The 16,362-nt window shown below is 39.4% G+C and overlaps 1 protein-coding gene across 5 annotated transcripts in view; it reads left to right on the top strand.

The window, feature by feature from the left end:
- Positions 1–5,662: 5,662 nt before the first annotated feature.
- GOLIM4 (golgi integral membrane protein 4) overlaps positions 5,663–16,362 on the top strand; it is a 79,788-nt gene continuing 69,088 nt past the window's right edge. For 3 of the 5 annotated variants that reach the window (XM_023213495.1, XM_023213497.1, XM_023213499.1), the window contains exon 1: positions 6,197–6,488. In XM_023213495.1, coding sequence (XP_023069263.1) covers positions 6,302–6,488 — 187 coding nt within the window. In that variant the 5' untranslated portion in view covers positions 6,197–6,301. Of the gene's footprint in view, positions 6,489–16,362 lie in introns of all 5 variants that reach the window. The other 2 variants (XM_023213496.2, XM_023213498.2) reach the window with 1 other exon arrangement.

Here is a 16,362-nt window from a genome sequence, read left to right on the forward strand (position 1 = left end):
GGACAATCAGGGACAAACTAGCAGAAAGTCAAGCCACAATTGTCACTCATCTGCTCTGAAGGCAGTCTAGAATTATGCCATTGGAGTTCAGTCTTTTCATTTAATAGTTTCTCTCAAAATTGTTGGGTAGAATACTAAGTTAGTAATTCAGTTTTAATATCTTCCTATTAGTTAACATATCAGGTTTTCTTTCCTCTGATTAAGTAGCTAGTTGAAGGAAAGGAAGAGTCATTTTAGATTAGGCTACTTTGTCTTGAAGAAGGCAAGTCCAAGTGTGTGTATGTGAGTGGGTGAGGAATGGGAGGTTGGGAGAGAAGGGCATAGTCATAGTCTAAGATTCTGGAAAACCAAGGGAGATAACTAAAATATTGAATGCCAGGAGTTCAAGAGTTGAACTAGAGAGCAGAATGAAAAAGAACAAGAGTGATTCAAGACTAATGTTTCTATTTCGCAAATTTAATTTGGGCAGAATTCAATGCTGTGATAACTCAATTCTTCTTATATTTTGTTTCAAAATTTGTTCCACTTTATTTCTACCTAAAACTATTGGTAGTCATTTTGTTTTGACTCAAAATATTCCTGAAAAGTATAGTTTGAATAACGTTATGAAGCAGATTATTATTTCCTTTAGGAATAATTCTAAAATTAAATGCTGAATGTCTGACCCAGGACTTGGCATTGGATACTTTATAAATATGACCAGCCACCCTCATCGCAATTAAAAAAATTGCTATATGGTATATCATATTAAAATTGTAATGCCAATTTTATAAAATGGTCATGAGTAAACCAAGTATAGCTTTCATAAAAATAAATCCAATAAACTATAATATTTTGGGAGAGGGGACATTAAAAATGTCATGTTTTCCTGGCCACTGATCTTTTCTGTGGTCTCTCTGCTTATCTGAAGTCTTTGACTATTAAAGGCAGTGAGTTGGTGAGAAGCTGGATGAGCCCTTGGAAGATTTAGGAAGTTCACTTCTGAGGCTCACATACGCTCCTTTTCCATTCTTTCTAACATCCTATGAAATTAAACTGAAAAAAAAATAACGTGGTAGTTAGCTTATTGTATGCTAGCTGTAACAAACATTAAGCAACACATTCATAATGATTTCGTGTACTGCCTTAGAATTTGGAAAAATTTAGGGTTGGCTAGATATCCTGCTTTAGAATGTTGTTAGAGGTTTGAAATGATAGTTCCTCTTCCTTTAGGCTAGCTACACATCCTGTGGCAAATAGGGACTTCTAAATCAGGTCCATTATTAGTAGTCTGTGTTCAAAAGGTATTTATTTATTTTTATTTTATTTTACTTATTTATTTTTTTGAGACAGAGTCTCGCTCTGTGGCGAGGCTGGAGTGCAGTGATGCAATCTCGACTCACTGCAACCTCCGCCTCCCGGGTTCAAGTGAATTCTCCTGCCTCAGCCTCCTGAGCAGCTTGGGACTACAGGCACACGCCACCACGCCCAGCTAATTTTTGTATTTTTAGTAGAGATGGGGTTTCGCCATGTTGGCCAGGAAGGTCTCAATCTCTTGACCTTGTGATCTGCCCACCTCAGCCTCCCAAAGTGCTGGGATTACAGGCGTGAGCCACTGCACCGGGCCTCCCAAGGTATTTCTTAGTGATATTGATGGTAAGGTTTCTTTCACTGAAAAGCATTTTTACAAATAAGAGCTAATCATCTACTTTCTCCTCTGCCCTCCTCTTCGGACATATTTGAAAATTACAAAGGTAGCAACTTAGTGACAGACGAAAGTGAGGCACAAAGATACATTGAGTGGGGTTCAGTTACTCAGTTATGCATTTAGCCACAGACCTACTTTCTTTTTTTCTTTTGAGACGGAGTCTCGTTCTGTCGCCCAGGCTGGAGTGCAGTGGTGAGGTCTCAGCTCACTGCAAGCTCCGCCTCCCGGGTTCACGCCATTCTCCTGCCTCAGCCTCCAGAGTAGCTGGGACTACAGGTGCCCGACATTGAGCCCGGCTAGTTTTTTGTATTTTTAGTAGAGACCGGGTTTCACCGTGTTAGCCAGGATGTTCTGGATCTCCTGACCTCGTGGTCCGCCCACCTCAGCCTCCCAAAGTGCTGGGATTACAGGCGTGACCCAACGCGCCTGGTCAGACCTATTTTTTAGTTTGTTCATCTTCTAACAATTGCCACAGGGCATTATCAAAATCCTATGAAAAAGGAGTCTCAAAACATCTCTCACAAAATGTTCAAAAAGACATAATACCTTGAATGTAGCTTTCTTTACCTCTCAAAATAGGTCAGGTAAAGGTGGCAAGCAGCAAGGCAGGTGTATTCATTAGGGGACAGCAAACTGATGAACTGGTAAAAAGGTGAAGACATAATAGAGTGAAGATTGTTTTACAGGATAAATAACTTCTGTAACTGTCAGATGAAAAGGTTAAAATTAGTTTATTAATACTGAAAAGCTATTTTAAATTTTGTTTAATATTCATCACCTTCTCTTAGGTGATGATTTCTCCTACAAATTACAAAATATTGAGTTCCATTTGTAGTAAAGAAATTTAAATAAAAGATTTAGGCAATAGAAATTATTTACTCTAGGATCCTAAATATTATTAATTTAAAATATTACCTTTAGACATTATATGTCAGCTGTCTCTCTCAACTTTATATTTTTTCCTTTTCTTATTTTGAAAATGAACAAATTTGATTAAAATGACAAATTCACTTAAGTTAGAGAGAATTAATATTCTCAAATGTTATCTTTGCCCTTCTCAAATGTAAGACTTGGAGTATCTCTCAGTTAATTTCTTCCTGCCTTAGAAATAAAATACTAAATCAGCAAAATTCTTCAGGGTTTACAATTTAAAATTAAATATATTGTTAAATATATGGAATATAGAAATATAATTATATATACTATTTTTAAAATAACAAAGAAGCAAAAATAGAATAAACAACACACCTTCCAAGACCAGTATAAACAGCTCATATGTTACAATTGCTACCCAAAGGCAATGTTATGTAAATTCAATTTATAGGCCTTGGATAGCTTCCTCATGTTGGCTGTTCAAAAGTTCTATATTTTCAGGAAACTAGCAGTATACTTTACCTTGGAAATGTAATATTATAAAAATACCACCATTAGTTATTTTATGTACTTCTACATACCCTTCTTGAATTTGAAATAATGGATAAGTTCAGGTAATAATTTTTGCTCTTTCAAATTTTATGACTAAAATATTGAGTTGTGTTTTATGGCCTGCATTTATTATACTCTGTAGAGTCAGCCAGCAGCTGACTCTACAGGCAAAGAATAGGCAAAGAATATCATTGGCAAAGAATATCGTTGGAGTCTGGAATCAGATGCAAAGGAATCAGAAGTTTAAGATGAATCATACATTCAGGAAACATAAGAATTTTCCAAAGATTCTAAAATACATATTGTGTAATATATGAGCAATAATTTTCCAACAACTTCTTTTTCTTTTGTGGCTAGGATAATTTTCTTTTCAAATATGGGGCAAGATTGTTGCCATAAACTTTATTTATTTATATATTTATTTATTTTGAGACAGAGTCTCACCTCTGTCGCCCCGGCTGGAGTGCAGTGGTGTGATCTTGGCTCACTGCAACCTGTACCTCCCAGGCTCAAGGGATACTCCCAACTCAGTTTCTCGAGTAGCTAGGACTATAGGTGCACTTCACCACGCCCAGCTAAATTTTTATGTATTTTTTTTTTTGTAGAGGCGGGGTTTTGCTGTGTTTCCCAGGCTGGTCTCGAACTCTCAAACTTAAGCCATCTGTTCTCCTTAACCTCCCAAAAGTGCTGGAATTATGAGTGAGCCACCATGCCCGGTCTAAATTTGGATAGTGTTTTTGGAGGAAGAGTTTGTTTAACAAAGTACTCTGACAACAGTAAGGAATGTTTAGTTATGAGGAATTTTAAAGGGATTCCAGTAATTATCCAATCTTAATTTCTGAGAGTCAAACTAGAAAAGAGGAATTTAAAGTCGTAGATTTAATAACAAGGAAGATTATGTAGTATTTACACAACAAAACTCCCAAGCTCCTTTAGATTGTTTTCTTTTACAATCAGATTGTCATGTTAATAGAGATACAGTTTCTTACTGTAACATGTTTAATAGAATGAGAACATTGTTTCTATTGAAGAAAAAGACAGCAGGATTTGGATCTGGATTCTAATCTTGCTGAGTAACTAACTTTATGCAAGACCTAAAAGGTCCTAGAGCTATCATAGTCACTTTGATAAACTTTGGCTTGTTTACCAACATGAAAGTCTGACACCCTGGCGGTGATCAGTGAGTAAGTGTATCTGTACACGAAAGTATTTTGAATAATATAATGCAAGTTATTATTTATTAAGGAAAAGCACATGCAAGACACACTTTATTTTTACAGTGGTATAAATGCCACAGACTAGCATCGTTATAAATTCAGTTTATTTTATGGCTTTAGCAACCTATAATTTCAGAGTCCACCTAAAAAAACTTTTGCACCAGGAACTGTCTTTCTGCTGAATTTAGCTAAAGAGATTTACCCCCATTTTGAGCACTCACGCCCATTAGCAATGGTAACGACTAAAGTCCAGTTAGAATATAAAAATTATGCAGTGTATCATAAATTACACCACACTATTGAGACAGATAAAATTTACTTTTCTTGGAATTCAGATCAACAGCAGAAACAAACATTATCATTTCTGCATAACCTTAATTTTTCCCCTCAGGTACACAGAAAAAATAAATGCAGTATACATTTCTTCGAAGGTTTGTGGTTATTACCTTTCCTGTGCTGTACTAGTTTTTACATAGGGAACCTTTGTTGCCCTTTAAAATGTAATTTAGAAATGTAACTGATGTGTTTTGCCACCAATAAAACAAATATACATGACAAAATGAATGGATACTCATTTCAGTCTGTACGATTTGTTTTTAAATTATTCTATTTGCAGCTAGAGGAGAAATGTGAGATCATTTCTTTCCTCTCTGCCAATGGCAAGCTGATTTCCCCGGACCACGTGGACAATTGAACATTAAGTCTAGCGTGCTTCAAGTCTCCCGACTCCTGCCGGGCCATCTGTGGGCACACACACATCTAGGCTAGTACTCCGGACGGGGTAAGGCAGTCGACACAGCATTTCTGGTTTGACTACCGGGATTGTGCTATGTAGCTATCCCATGTGTCTGCCGCATCTGTTTATTGGACAGGGAAAGAAACTGTACTCAGCAGAGTGCACACAGTTACTGCCATCCATTCTTTCGTTCATACATACATTTTACTACGCTCTCCACGTGCGTTCCGAGAACTGGATCACAAACACACATACTCAAATACACACACACACACACACGTGTTCACCCAACCTCACCCAGACTCAGGCCCGGACAAGTCCCCCGCCCACCCAAAGCTCCCCGCCCTTCCGCCTGCCTCTTCCCACCCTCTCCGACTCCACGTGGGCGCACCCCGGCGCCAGGCGGCAGCGCTGCCCAAAGAGCCCCTCTCCTGCCCCAGCACTGAGAGGGAAGGCGCGGCCCTGGGGTCGGACGGACAAAGCGGGCGTCCAATCGAGCCCGGCACTGCCTTCCCGAAGGGAGGGAGCGGCAGCTCGGACGGGCCCAATGAGCAAGGAGCCCGAGTGGGACTTCCTCCCGGAATCCCGTTGGCCAGAATAGCGGGGCCGTGGGTGACACGTAAGTTGGGCGGGAGGTGGCGGCGAGGCAGAGGCTCCAGCCGACCCGTCAGTGATACCGCTCTGCTGTCCCCAAAACCAGCCGAGGCAGCTGGCCCCCACCCTTCCACCCATTGGGCAGGCCGCGCCGGGGCGCGGCCCGGAGTCCTGGTCCCTTTGTTGGGCGCGCACCCCCTCCCTTAGGTGGCAACAAAGTCGTGCAGTGGAAGCCGCAGCGAGGGGGCGGGGAGCGGCCAGGGCGGGACTCCAAGAGCTGCCCGGGGGCAGCGGGGCCAAAAAGTGGGAAGGAGGAAAAAAGGCAGGAGGCATCTGGGGACAGGCGCGAAGGCAGCCGGCTCTGAAGTATGCGGAGGGCCCCCTCCCGGCCCAGGGCATTCGCGGAGAACGAGCGTCGCAGAAGTTTGGCTGCAGCTGCCCGGGCAGCGTCGATGGCTGCGCGCCCCGCGACGCGCGGGGGCTGAGCGGGCGCCACTTCCCCTCCGGGCCGGCTTTTGTGTCTGGCATCTCCTTCTCATGCTGCGTCTGGCCACCTCCTGCGGCGGCCGCTGCTGAGACGCTCGCTCAGACCAAGGGGAGGAGACGGCGGGGGCGGCCGCGGCGTTGGGTCCAGGCGGGACTATGGGAAACGGGATGTGCTCCCGAAAGCAGAAGCGGATTTTCCAGACGCTGCTGCTGCTGACCGTGGTGTTCGGCTTTCTCTACGGCGCGATGCTCTACTACGAGCTGCAGACGCAGCTGCGGAAAGCCGAGGCGGTGGCGCTCAAGTACCAGCAGCACCAGGAGTCCCTCTCCGCCCAGTTACAAGGTACGGCTAACCGGACGCGCGCAGTCGGTGGCCAACTTTGCCCCGCGCCTCCACCCGGGCAGGAAAAGTGGCTTTGTGGAGCTCCTGGCACTGTGGTTGCCACCTCTGACCTTCACGGACGTCAGAGATGAGCTTTTCAGGACTGCCGGCCCCAGAGTGTCAGGGGAGATGACATTCTCACCCTCCCGCTTCTTCCTCCCAGCGGTTAGGTTTGAACTTGGTAGCACCAGCCCATCGGGACGACCCGCTGGGCGTTTGGTGGGCGGGTGCAGAGAGTCCTTTACCCGAGGGCTTGTCAAAGGCCCAGCGAAACTAGGAGCCCTCCGCCGCTTCTGTCAGCCCTGCTCTAAGGAGCATTGTTCCGTCGATTCTAGGTATTTGCTTTCTTGTTGACTTTGTCAGTTGCTTAAAACATGGAGAGTTTGGCAGAGATTTCTCAAACTGTTTTGTTTTTCAAGGGAAAATTAAGCCATGATCCAGCAGCTTAATTAAAGTCATGGCCAAGTCGAATGGAACCTAGATCTAGACCCGCTAGTTTCTTATTTCTTATTCTTTTAATTTAATAGGATGTTTTTAGAGATGCTGGATGTGTGGGAAAAGTCCACACTACATACCATTCACCATCCTGCAGTAGTTTCTTTCAAAAAAGGTTTGCTTGTCTTCCTCAGTAACTTTTACTTTATCACAGAGCTCATGTATTTTACAGTTAGCTCGGGAAGTCAGAGGAGAAACACAGGTTTTCACTTTGCCATGCACAGCAAACCCAACTTGAGCAAGACCTGTAGAAGAACTTAAAGTTTGTATCCTTCTATTTTAGAATCTGATTTAATGTAATTTTCACAAACATAATTTACTTTTAATGTCAATTCAGAAACATTACCTCAAAGTCAGCACCATGTCGTCTTGTTAAGGACGTATCCTATACGTATTTTTTTTTTTTTTTGCAAGCTTTTACTTGTGGTTAGTTTTCAATACTTATGCAACTTTCTCCCCAACCAAAAAATAATAATAAATAGCTGTAAGTAGTGAAATGTTGGCAGCCTTTGCTGATGATGCAAATATAGCTTATTTAATACTGCTAGGTAGATAGATGCAAGCTAGAGGGATGTTTCTGTGTATGTGTGTGCAGATATAAAACAGATGCTTCTTCCTTCAGTTATTCTGAGTGTTTTCTAGTAAAAAATTTAAGATGAGAGAAAATGATACGCATCTGATTGCTTGGACTTACTTGCTCTTCCCAGCTTTGAAGAAAGAAAAGTATTTTTAGCTTACTGACGCTGCATAGCCACAGGCAATGAAAATACATGGCTGGGCTTGGTTCAAAAGTAAAACCCGATTTGATACACTCTTAGGTTCAAAAAATTTTCTTTAAACTCATTGAAATTTACCTATGAGTTATTGTTGGTATGAGAATATGGATATTTGTTTACTTATTTATTTAGAAGATATCAGTAGCTTCCCTGTGAAGTTCCGTGATGTTAGACCAAGGAAAAATTTACTGTCTAATAGTACAACAGTACTGGATTTTCATAAACATGGCTGGAAGGGGCATGTATGGTGGATTATATGAGGTTGTGTGTGCCTTGGTCTCTTATGAGTCCCAAGAGGGCAAAGGCTGTCATTTTCACCATTACCTCCTCAGCACCACACTGTGCCTGGCACTCATTAGGGGAATCAATGCATGTTTATTCAAACAACAAACAAAAATTATTCGGAACTGTGGTGAGTAAGTTCATCTCAGGCACTTTTGTCTTTCTGAGACTTTGCTTCTATGTCTTTGCTTTTTGAAAGCCAAATAAAACAACAAGAAAATATTTTGTTCAAGTAGCTCCTTTGCCTCAATGGCCTATGATGGACATTGTTGACTGAGGCCCTGATTTCTGAATAATGGCCTTTATTTGCAGTATTTCATTTTGAAATTTTAGAAATTTCTGTTCTAATTTGCCCTTTCTTTTTTTGGTGGTGGTGGTGGTGGTGGTGGTAGTGGGGAAAAGAGGTGGTAAATGGTGATACAGGATCATTAAAATGTACAACTTTTGTTTTGCAGCAGATGGAAATGTTCTACCTAATTTGAATAAGTGGCTTCAAAGTCCATTTCTTAATTTATTCTTTTGTCATTTCCTCTTTAATTATGGTGCGACAAAACTTGCAGTATGATTATGCATTAAGAATTTTTTTGCAAGCAGGCTACAGTTTTTTTGTTTGTTTTTGTTTTTTGTGGATTCACTTTTCACTTCTGTAGGATTTATTTTGGATTTCCCATGTGTAGGCCATTCAATGAACATTTTCTGATGGTATGCAACTTTTGCTTCCCTTTTCCAAGACAAATGACATTTTACTCAACAGCACCGTGTGCCGCCTGCATAGATGGGCTTTTAGGACATCAGGCTCTCCAGTCTTAATACTTGTTTAGTTAGGTGGGATTGCATGACCTGCCTTAGATTCAGATCAGAATTAATTACTTTACAAAGAGTGGTCTTTTTAGAAATGACTCTTGGAAAAAATTTCAGTAGTTTGGTCCTATAACCTGATGATGTGCATTTGTTAAGTGAGCATATTTAGGTCACCTTCAATTTAAGAATAGATTATACTTCATAGATTCCTTTGAAAGTGGGTTACTTGTAACCCCAAGTTACAAGTATTATTATAGAAGAGCCCCATAACCAGAAGATGGCGGGGATGGCATGCAGAAAGGTCAAAGACTAGGCAAACCCCTTCCACTATAAAAATATCTATGCCTGCCTGTTTGTCTCTCCCTCTTAGCAATCAGTCATCTATTTATCTCCCATACGGGTACCTTAATTATACTAAGGAGTGGGGCAGAGGTCACATACTGGTGGCAAAGGTAATAACAATCTTTGGACAGCACAGTGTTTATATAACCTTTAATTTTTTTAAACTGCTTTCAAGTGAGCCATGCTCCATTGTCTGTATCTATAGGCAGTGTTTCTCAGTCTAGACTGCCCATTAGTGTCACCTGGTGGCTCCCAGACCAATTAAATAACAGTCTGTTGGGGGTGGAACCCAGGCTTCAATAGTCTTTAAAGCTCCCCTGGTGATTCCTGTGTGCAGTCAAGGTTGAGAGCCACACCTCTATAATCTTAAAACTGAGCCACTCCGTGCATTTACTTTACTTATTTGACCCCAGAGACACTTGAATTTTTTATCTGAGCATGTGATTAAAAGCAGATTGGTTTCTAGACTGTAATTCAAATTCTACTTCTAAAACCTTTTGTGTGAACCTCCACGTTTTTCTTATTTATAAAATGGAGATTAGAATAACCTACTTTATAGAGGTATTGTGAGGATTAATGAAGGTGATAGACTGTAGAGCTCTTAGAACATACTTGGCATATAGTAGGTACTGCTCATTAAAAGTTAACTGTTATCAGAATCCCTCTTTGAGGTAAGCTGTTTTATCCCTTTTTTGTCTTGCCAGGTTTGTCAAGAGTAAAAATTTTGAAATTGGCAGAATTTGTTTATGTAGGTAACCACCTTCTTTTATTGTACCTTAAATGAACATCAAGGAATATGCAAACATCCAGTGTACCTTACTCAGAAGAAAGGACCTTCCTTGACAGTTTAAACTTGGACTACGGTTACTGATTAACTCCGTTCTGGATCTTATCAGATTAGGAGAGGGTGTGACTGCTAAGGTAATAATTATGTGTTGTAAGATCTGGGAGAGAGATATAACTATTTAAATGTTACAAAAGGCTTTTAGCATAGAGGCAAAGAGCCCGACATTCCTAAAACACAGTATTGCAATGCTTTTGGACTTACAGGGATAAGGAGAAACCATCGAGAAAAAGTTTTTGTAAGGGTTGTATGTTCCTATTCCAGATGAATATGTTACAACTATTTAAAATTTTAAAAAAGGTCACAAATGTGGACCCGTAGAAGTGCAGAGTTACAAGTGTGGATTTCTTACATGCATATATTGAGTTGTGGCGAAGTCTGGGCTTTCAGCGCACCCAAAGAATGAACATGTTTACCCCACAGGAAAATTTCCAACTCTCACCCCCCTGCTAGCCTCCCACCTTTTGTAGTCTCCAGTTCCACTCTCTATGCCCATGGGTGCCCATTGTATAGCTCCTACTTGTAAATGAAAACCTACTGTCTTCGACTTTTCTTTTTCTGAGTTATTTCCCTTAGGATAATGGTCTCCAGGTCCATCTATGTTGCTGCAAAAGACATGACTTCATTCCTTGTTATGGCTGAGTAGTATTCCAGGGTGTATATATACCACATTTTCTTTACCAGTTCTCTGTTGATGGACGCTTAGGTTGATGCCATATCTTTGCTATTGTGAATAGTGCTGCAATAAACATACAAGTGCAGGTATCTTTTTTGTATAATTATTTATATCCCTTTGGGTATATACCTAGTATTGGGATTGCTGGACTGAATGGTAGCTCTATTTTTAGTTCTTTGAGAAATCCTGATACTGTTTTCCAGAAAGGTTGTACTAATTTACATTCCCACCAACAGTGTATAAGCATTCGTTTCTTTGCGTCTTTACCAACATTTGTTGTTTTTTGACTTTTTAATAGAAGCCATTCTGACTAGTAAGATGGTATCTCATTGTAATTTGCATTTCTCTCATACTTAGTGATGAGCGTTTTTTTCTGTTTGTTGTCTTCTTGTCTAGCTTCCTATTAAAAATGTCTTTTCATGTCCTCTGCCCACTTTTTAATTTTTTTTTCTTATCAAGCTGCTTGAGTTCCTTGTAGATTCTCGATATTAGCCCTTTGTCAGATGGATACTTTGCAGATATTTTTTCCTATTTTGTAGGCTGTCTGTTTACTCTGTTGTTTCTTTTGGTGTGCAAACATTTGTTTTATTTAAGTTAGTGTTTTTTGTTTTTTGCTCCTCTAACACTTAGGATGGCCCACTGGCCTAAGCATGAATACATCTTGTCATTGGTTACTTCTTTGCTTTCAACCTTCCCTAAATCTACTTTTAAAAAGGAAATGTTGGCCAGGCACCCTGGCTCTTGCCTGTAATCCCAGCACTTTGGGAGGCTAAGGTGGGCGGATTACTTGAGGTCAGGAGTTTGAGACCAGCCTGGCCAACATAGCTAAACCTCATCTCTACTAAAAATACAAAAATTAGCCAGGTGTGGTGGCACATGCTTATAATCCCAGCTACTCAGGAGGCTGAGGCATGAGAATTGCTTGAACCTGGGAGACAGAGGTTGCAGTGAGCCCAGTCACACCACTGCACTCCAGCCTGAGCAACAGAGCGAGACTCTCTCAAAAAAAAAAAAAAAAAAAAAAAAAAAGAGAGAGAGAGAGAAACATATCCTTCAGCACAGAACCAGGCTTTTTTTATTCCTTCATCTCCAGCGTCTGGTGCCTGGCGTATAGTAGGTGCTCAATAAATAGTTTATACCTATGTAGTACTTATTCTTGGCCTATTAATGTGCATATATATGGTGGTATTGTGGGCAGTGAGATGTAGTGGATACAGGCTGAGGCGTCAGAGCACTTGAATTTGATTTCCTGCTGTCTTATTTTACTAGTTGTGTGGGCATGGGCAAGTTATTTAACCTTTCGGTGACTCAATCTCTTCATACGTAATAATCAGGATAATAGTGCTTACAAAAGGTTATCATGAGGATCAATAGTGTTAGCTGATGTGCAATGCTTAGAAGGGTGTAGCTTGCATTTTGGATGATTGAGGAAGCATATATACAATAGAGTGGTTCATAGACCTCAGCAATTTAGACCACAAGTGTGGGCAATATGTGGTAGGTGTACTAATTTTCAAGTGCAACGTTAGAACTTATGAACTAGACATTGTCTATTAAATGGACATCTTCACTGAAGTGCAACTTAGAGTTAAATGAAGAGACTATCATTTTTGCTTGATTCTGTAGAATGTGGAACAAAAATACTCTAAAGTGCAGTAGTTTTTATTTGTATGTAAATTCATTCCCCGAATAAAAAAGATAAAAGCTTCCAAATACCTTTTGAAACTTTGATTCAGTGAAGCGTTCTTTTGAGTATATATGATTTGCACAGAATCTATAATCGATTTCACACATTGTGCCCACCTTAGTCATCCCTGTAATATGTAACATGCCAACTCTAATGAGAGTACTGGTGTCCAGGTAAATAATTGGTTGCTGTGTAAGAGAATTGCTTGTTATCTTGGAGGCTTTAGTTTAAATTCCAAGTAGATTGGAAGCCTTGCCTTGATTATTTATTTTTATTCTTTCTTATCTTAGGAAGGACAGTTTCCAAAAGGACTGGAGTACAAGACCACATTACGGTGGCTGAAAGAATAAGTGAATTGGAGTTGGGGAAATGAATACTGACTAAATATGGTGTGAATCAAAAAGCAAAGGATTGCAGAGAAACCAGAAGAAGCAGGGAGAGAAAAGGGGACACATATCACCTGGTGACTTTTCAAAGTACTGAGGAAGAGTTTTGTTCATACCTTTATGCCCTAAAAGAAAAGCAGCAGGAAATCGTGATGGGAGAGCTGGTTGGGGCATTAGATGTGGTTTCAGTGCAAGTCAGGCGTTTACCAGCAGGGTGATCTTGAGTGGGCAAGTAACCTCTCTGAACTTCAGCCTCTTTGTATTTGAATTTGGGATAACAATGTCTAACTTGCAAACTTGTATGGATTAGAAATAGTGCACCTAAAGTGACTAGTGTGAGTCCTGGAGAATATTACTACTACCATTTATTAGGTGACCAGAACTACTGTTGCTGAATTAACATTGGGCTTCTTTTTATTTTGCCCAGCCTTTACTACATCCAGTAGGTAAGAGTGTTATTAGTGCTGGCCTAAAAGTGGCTCCTTTCACTGTGTACCCTATTTGGCTTTAACTTTTTGATTTAAGATATTCTCACTCTGTCTTTTGCACCCTTTTGAGCTGTTTTTGGGGCCAAAAAGCCCTGAAAATGCTTTACATGATAGCAACTAAGAGTTGTTGTTTTTCATTTTGACAGCCAGGGGTTCTTCTTTTATCATTAAGGACAAAGTGGTTTTGCCACTTTTGCCAGTAGATGGTTTATGGGTTTTATAGCTTTGTTTTGAAGTGAAAATTATATATCATATAGCTTTATTATAAAAGAAAAATGATAAACTGTATTTTCTTTTTAGCCACTGTCCTTTGGAGTGAATTTATTTTGGTAGAATTTTGAAAATTTACTTGAAGAAATTAAGTTATTTTTAATCCATAGCATTTATTGAGTACCTAGGGTTCTCAATATTCAATGCTAAGCTTATTACATGCATTATGTCATTTAACTGTGACACTAGCACTTTAATCTGAATGAGCAATCTGAGGCTTAGAGAGGCTAATTAACTTCCCAGTGTCAAGATCTAGCCTAATGAAACTAAGCTTAGAACTCTAATGTAACTTTTTCCATAGTGCATCATTGCCCTCAAAATTATTTTAGTGTCTCTCATGACAGTATTAATGGTTTTAAGAAAGTAGGTTAGGTGGGTCATATGGGGATTCCTGATAAAATTTAGAATCAAAAATAACAGGTGTACTATTTGATGCAGCATTTCCAGGGTACAAGAAATTTGCTGCTGGTATGAAAGATTGTTTTTGTTGATACTGGAGTTGATTTTATGTGGCATGTAGATGTTGCCTGAAATAACAGTGAATCACATAATGAAAAACTTATTTCCTTTCAATGCTTTCTTAACAAGTAATAGAGAAATTCTCAGTTTGATGGTAAAATCTCTCTCCTAGAGAGTTGCTTCTCTGTTTTTCCAAAGAGAATAGACATGAGGCAGCCAAAGACTTAGCTAGAATTTAATAATTGTTTTGTTGTATTATTGTATTTAATTTTAAATTAAATCTATTACCAATCATTAATGCTATGTAAATCAGATTTTTCATTTATAAAGTAGTGGTGTAAAAGTTTCCTGTTTAAAGTTTATTTTAAGGAAAAATAAACTTATTTAAATGAATATTTGGTAAAATCAAAACATCTGTACAGGTTTTGCATGAGTGTGGTAAGAACTTGCCTGAGGGATGCCTGCATGTCTGAAGTTTAGGAATGCATTGACTGATCAAATTGGATACAGACACTGAATTTTATAGTTAGTTAACTGAATTCTATTCAGGTGGATAAGTCACTTACCAGGTGGCTTAAGCTAAACTGAGAGCCCACATATTCTGACTCCCAGTACAAGATAATATCCCTTCACTGCCCTGTGCTGTCTCTGTAGACTAGGACCCTCTTCTCTGTGAGAAGAAATGGGCATTGCTATTTTTAAACAATGCTGTGTATTTCTGAATGGTATATTTGTGTTCTTTGTTTTTATTGGCCCGTGAGTGCATATGCAGAAGACATGTCAGTCATTGTCCTTCACCGATAAGCTTTACTATATAGGCTCATAGCCTGGAGAGACGTGGGCATGAAATAAATTGCTCTCTATAGCCATATGACATTTTAAAAAGTACTGCTTTAACTATTTTTCGTATATAAAATGTCACAATATGATAGTGAATAGAAAATTAAGATGTGCTGTCATTCTGAAGGATAGGCATTATAGAACATTGAAATGATATTTTTGCTTTTCTTTGAGAGTGCATGAATTTAAAAAAATTATCATTTTAGGAGAGTCAAACATTTCATTTTCCAGTTCACATCTCATTTAAAATGGCTCCTTTAATTGGAATCTTTGTTACAAACAGAAAACAAAATCTGCAAATCAAGATATTTAGGACAGCTTTGACGTTGCTTATGTGTTCTCTTGATAATAGCTATGATGCTCTAAAATAAATATTATAAACATAGATTAAAATTTGGCAGTTGATAATTGATTAATTTGGTTTAGAGAAGTTTATCAAGTTTTATGTTAGTGAGATTTATTATTAATAATATTAATATTATAAATCTATGATCCTTGCCCTTCTGCATCAATAGCTCAATCTTTTAACAGAAAATGTTTTAAAGTATTTTATATTTTATTTAGAGGTTTGGATGCTATAAAACAAGTTAAATTGTATTGATGTCATTAAAATATGAAAAATAATTTTTTTTAGTGTATAGACGGTCATCAGCTCAAAATCTAGATGCCATCCAAATTTGATCCAGGTGTGGGTGCAGCCCCTTAGGTATCCATACAGTCTTTAACTATAATTCTTCACGTATGCTTCCTCTTTATCTGTAGATCCTTGAAACCAGAGTCAAATTACCTGCCCTCAACACAGCCAACATATAGTGGTAGGACAGGCATAAAATACCTAGATATTCCTGTTAAAAAAAAGGCAGAAATGTGAGAAAAATAGGAGTCACCTGTCCATAGGAATTTTGAAATCTGTTGAGGCAAGTGCTCCTGTAGTAGGTCTCAAAGCCTGGGAATAGTTCTCCATTGTTCTTGACTGTACCGTTTGGTTCTTGGTTCCACTCTGAGTCATCTTTCCTTTTTCGTGAGAGGTAGCATATGTTTGCAGCTGAGTGGTTTTTCCAGCCTGCTTCCTACCAGTAGAATTTTAAGGACCCATGGCCTTTTTAAATTTAGTAGTGCTTCTAACCCTTTTGGTCCAAATAGGCAGTGGTCCTGCTGATATAATCTTCTCAAAAAGTTTGTGGGTCTCCTGTGAAACTTCTTTGAATTTTCTCCATTAGACAAAAGCCACATTCGTATATCTCCTGGAGATAAGTCTTCTCTACTTTAGGCTTGTGTCAAGATCAGGGAGAGACAATGCATGCCCTTAAATTTCCCAAAAGCTCATTATGAGGATCTGAGGAACCCTTAGGAGGTCCTGTGATCTGATTAAATAGTACTCTGAGATACCACTTTTGATCTTTCCAAGATTTTAACAAACCGATTTTATAGGACATCCTCAGCTTTTGTCTTTAGACCATGTTTTTCTGGTCGTGTCCTGGAATTGATC

The sequence above is a fragment of the Piliocolobus tephrosceles genome, chromosome 2, assembly GCF_002776525.5.
Source record: "Piliocolobus tephrosceles isolate RC106 chromosome 2, ASM277652v3, whole genome shotgun sequence".
In the NCBI taxonomy this organism is placed as follows: Eukaryota; Metazoa; Chordata; class Mammalia; order Primates; family Cercopithecidae; genus Piliocolobus; species Piliocolobus tephrosceles.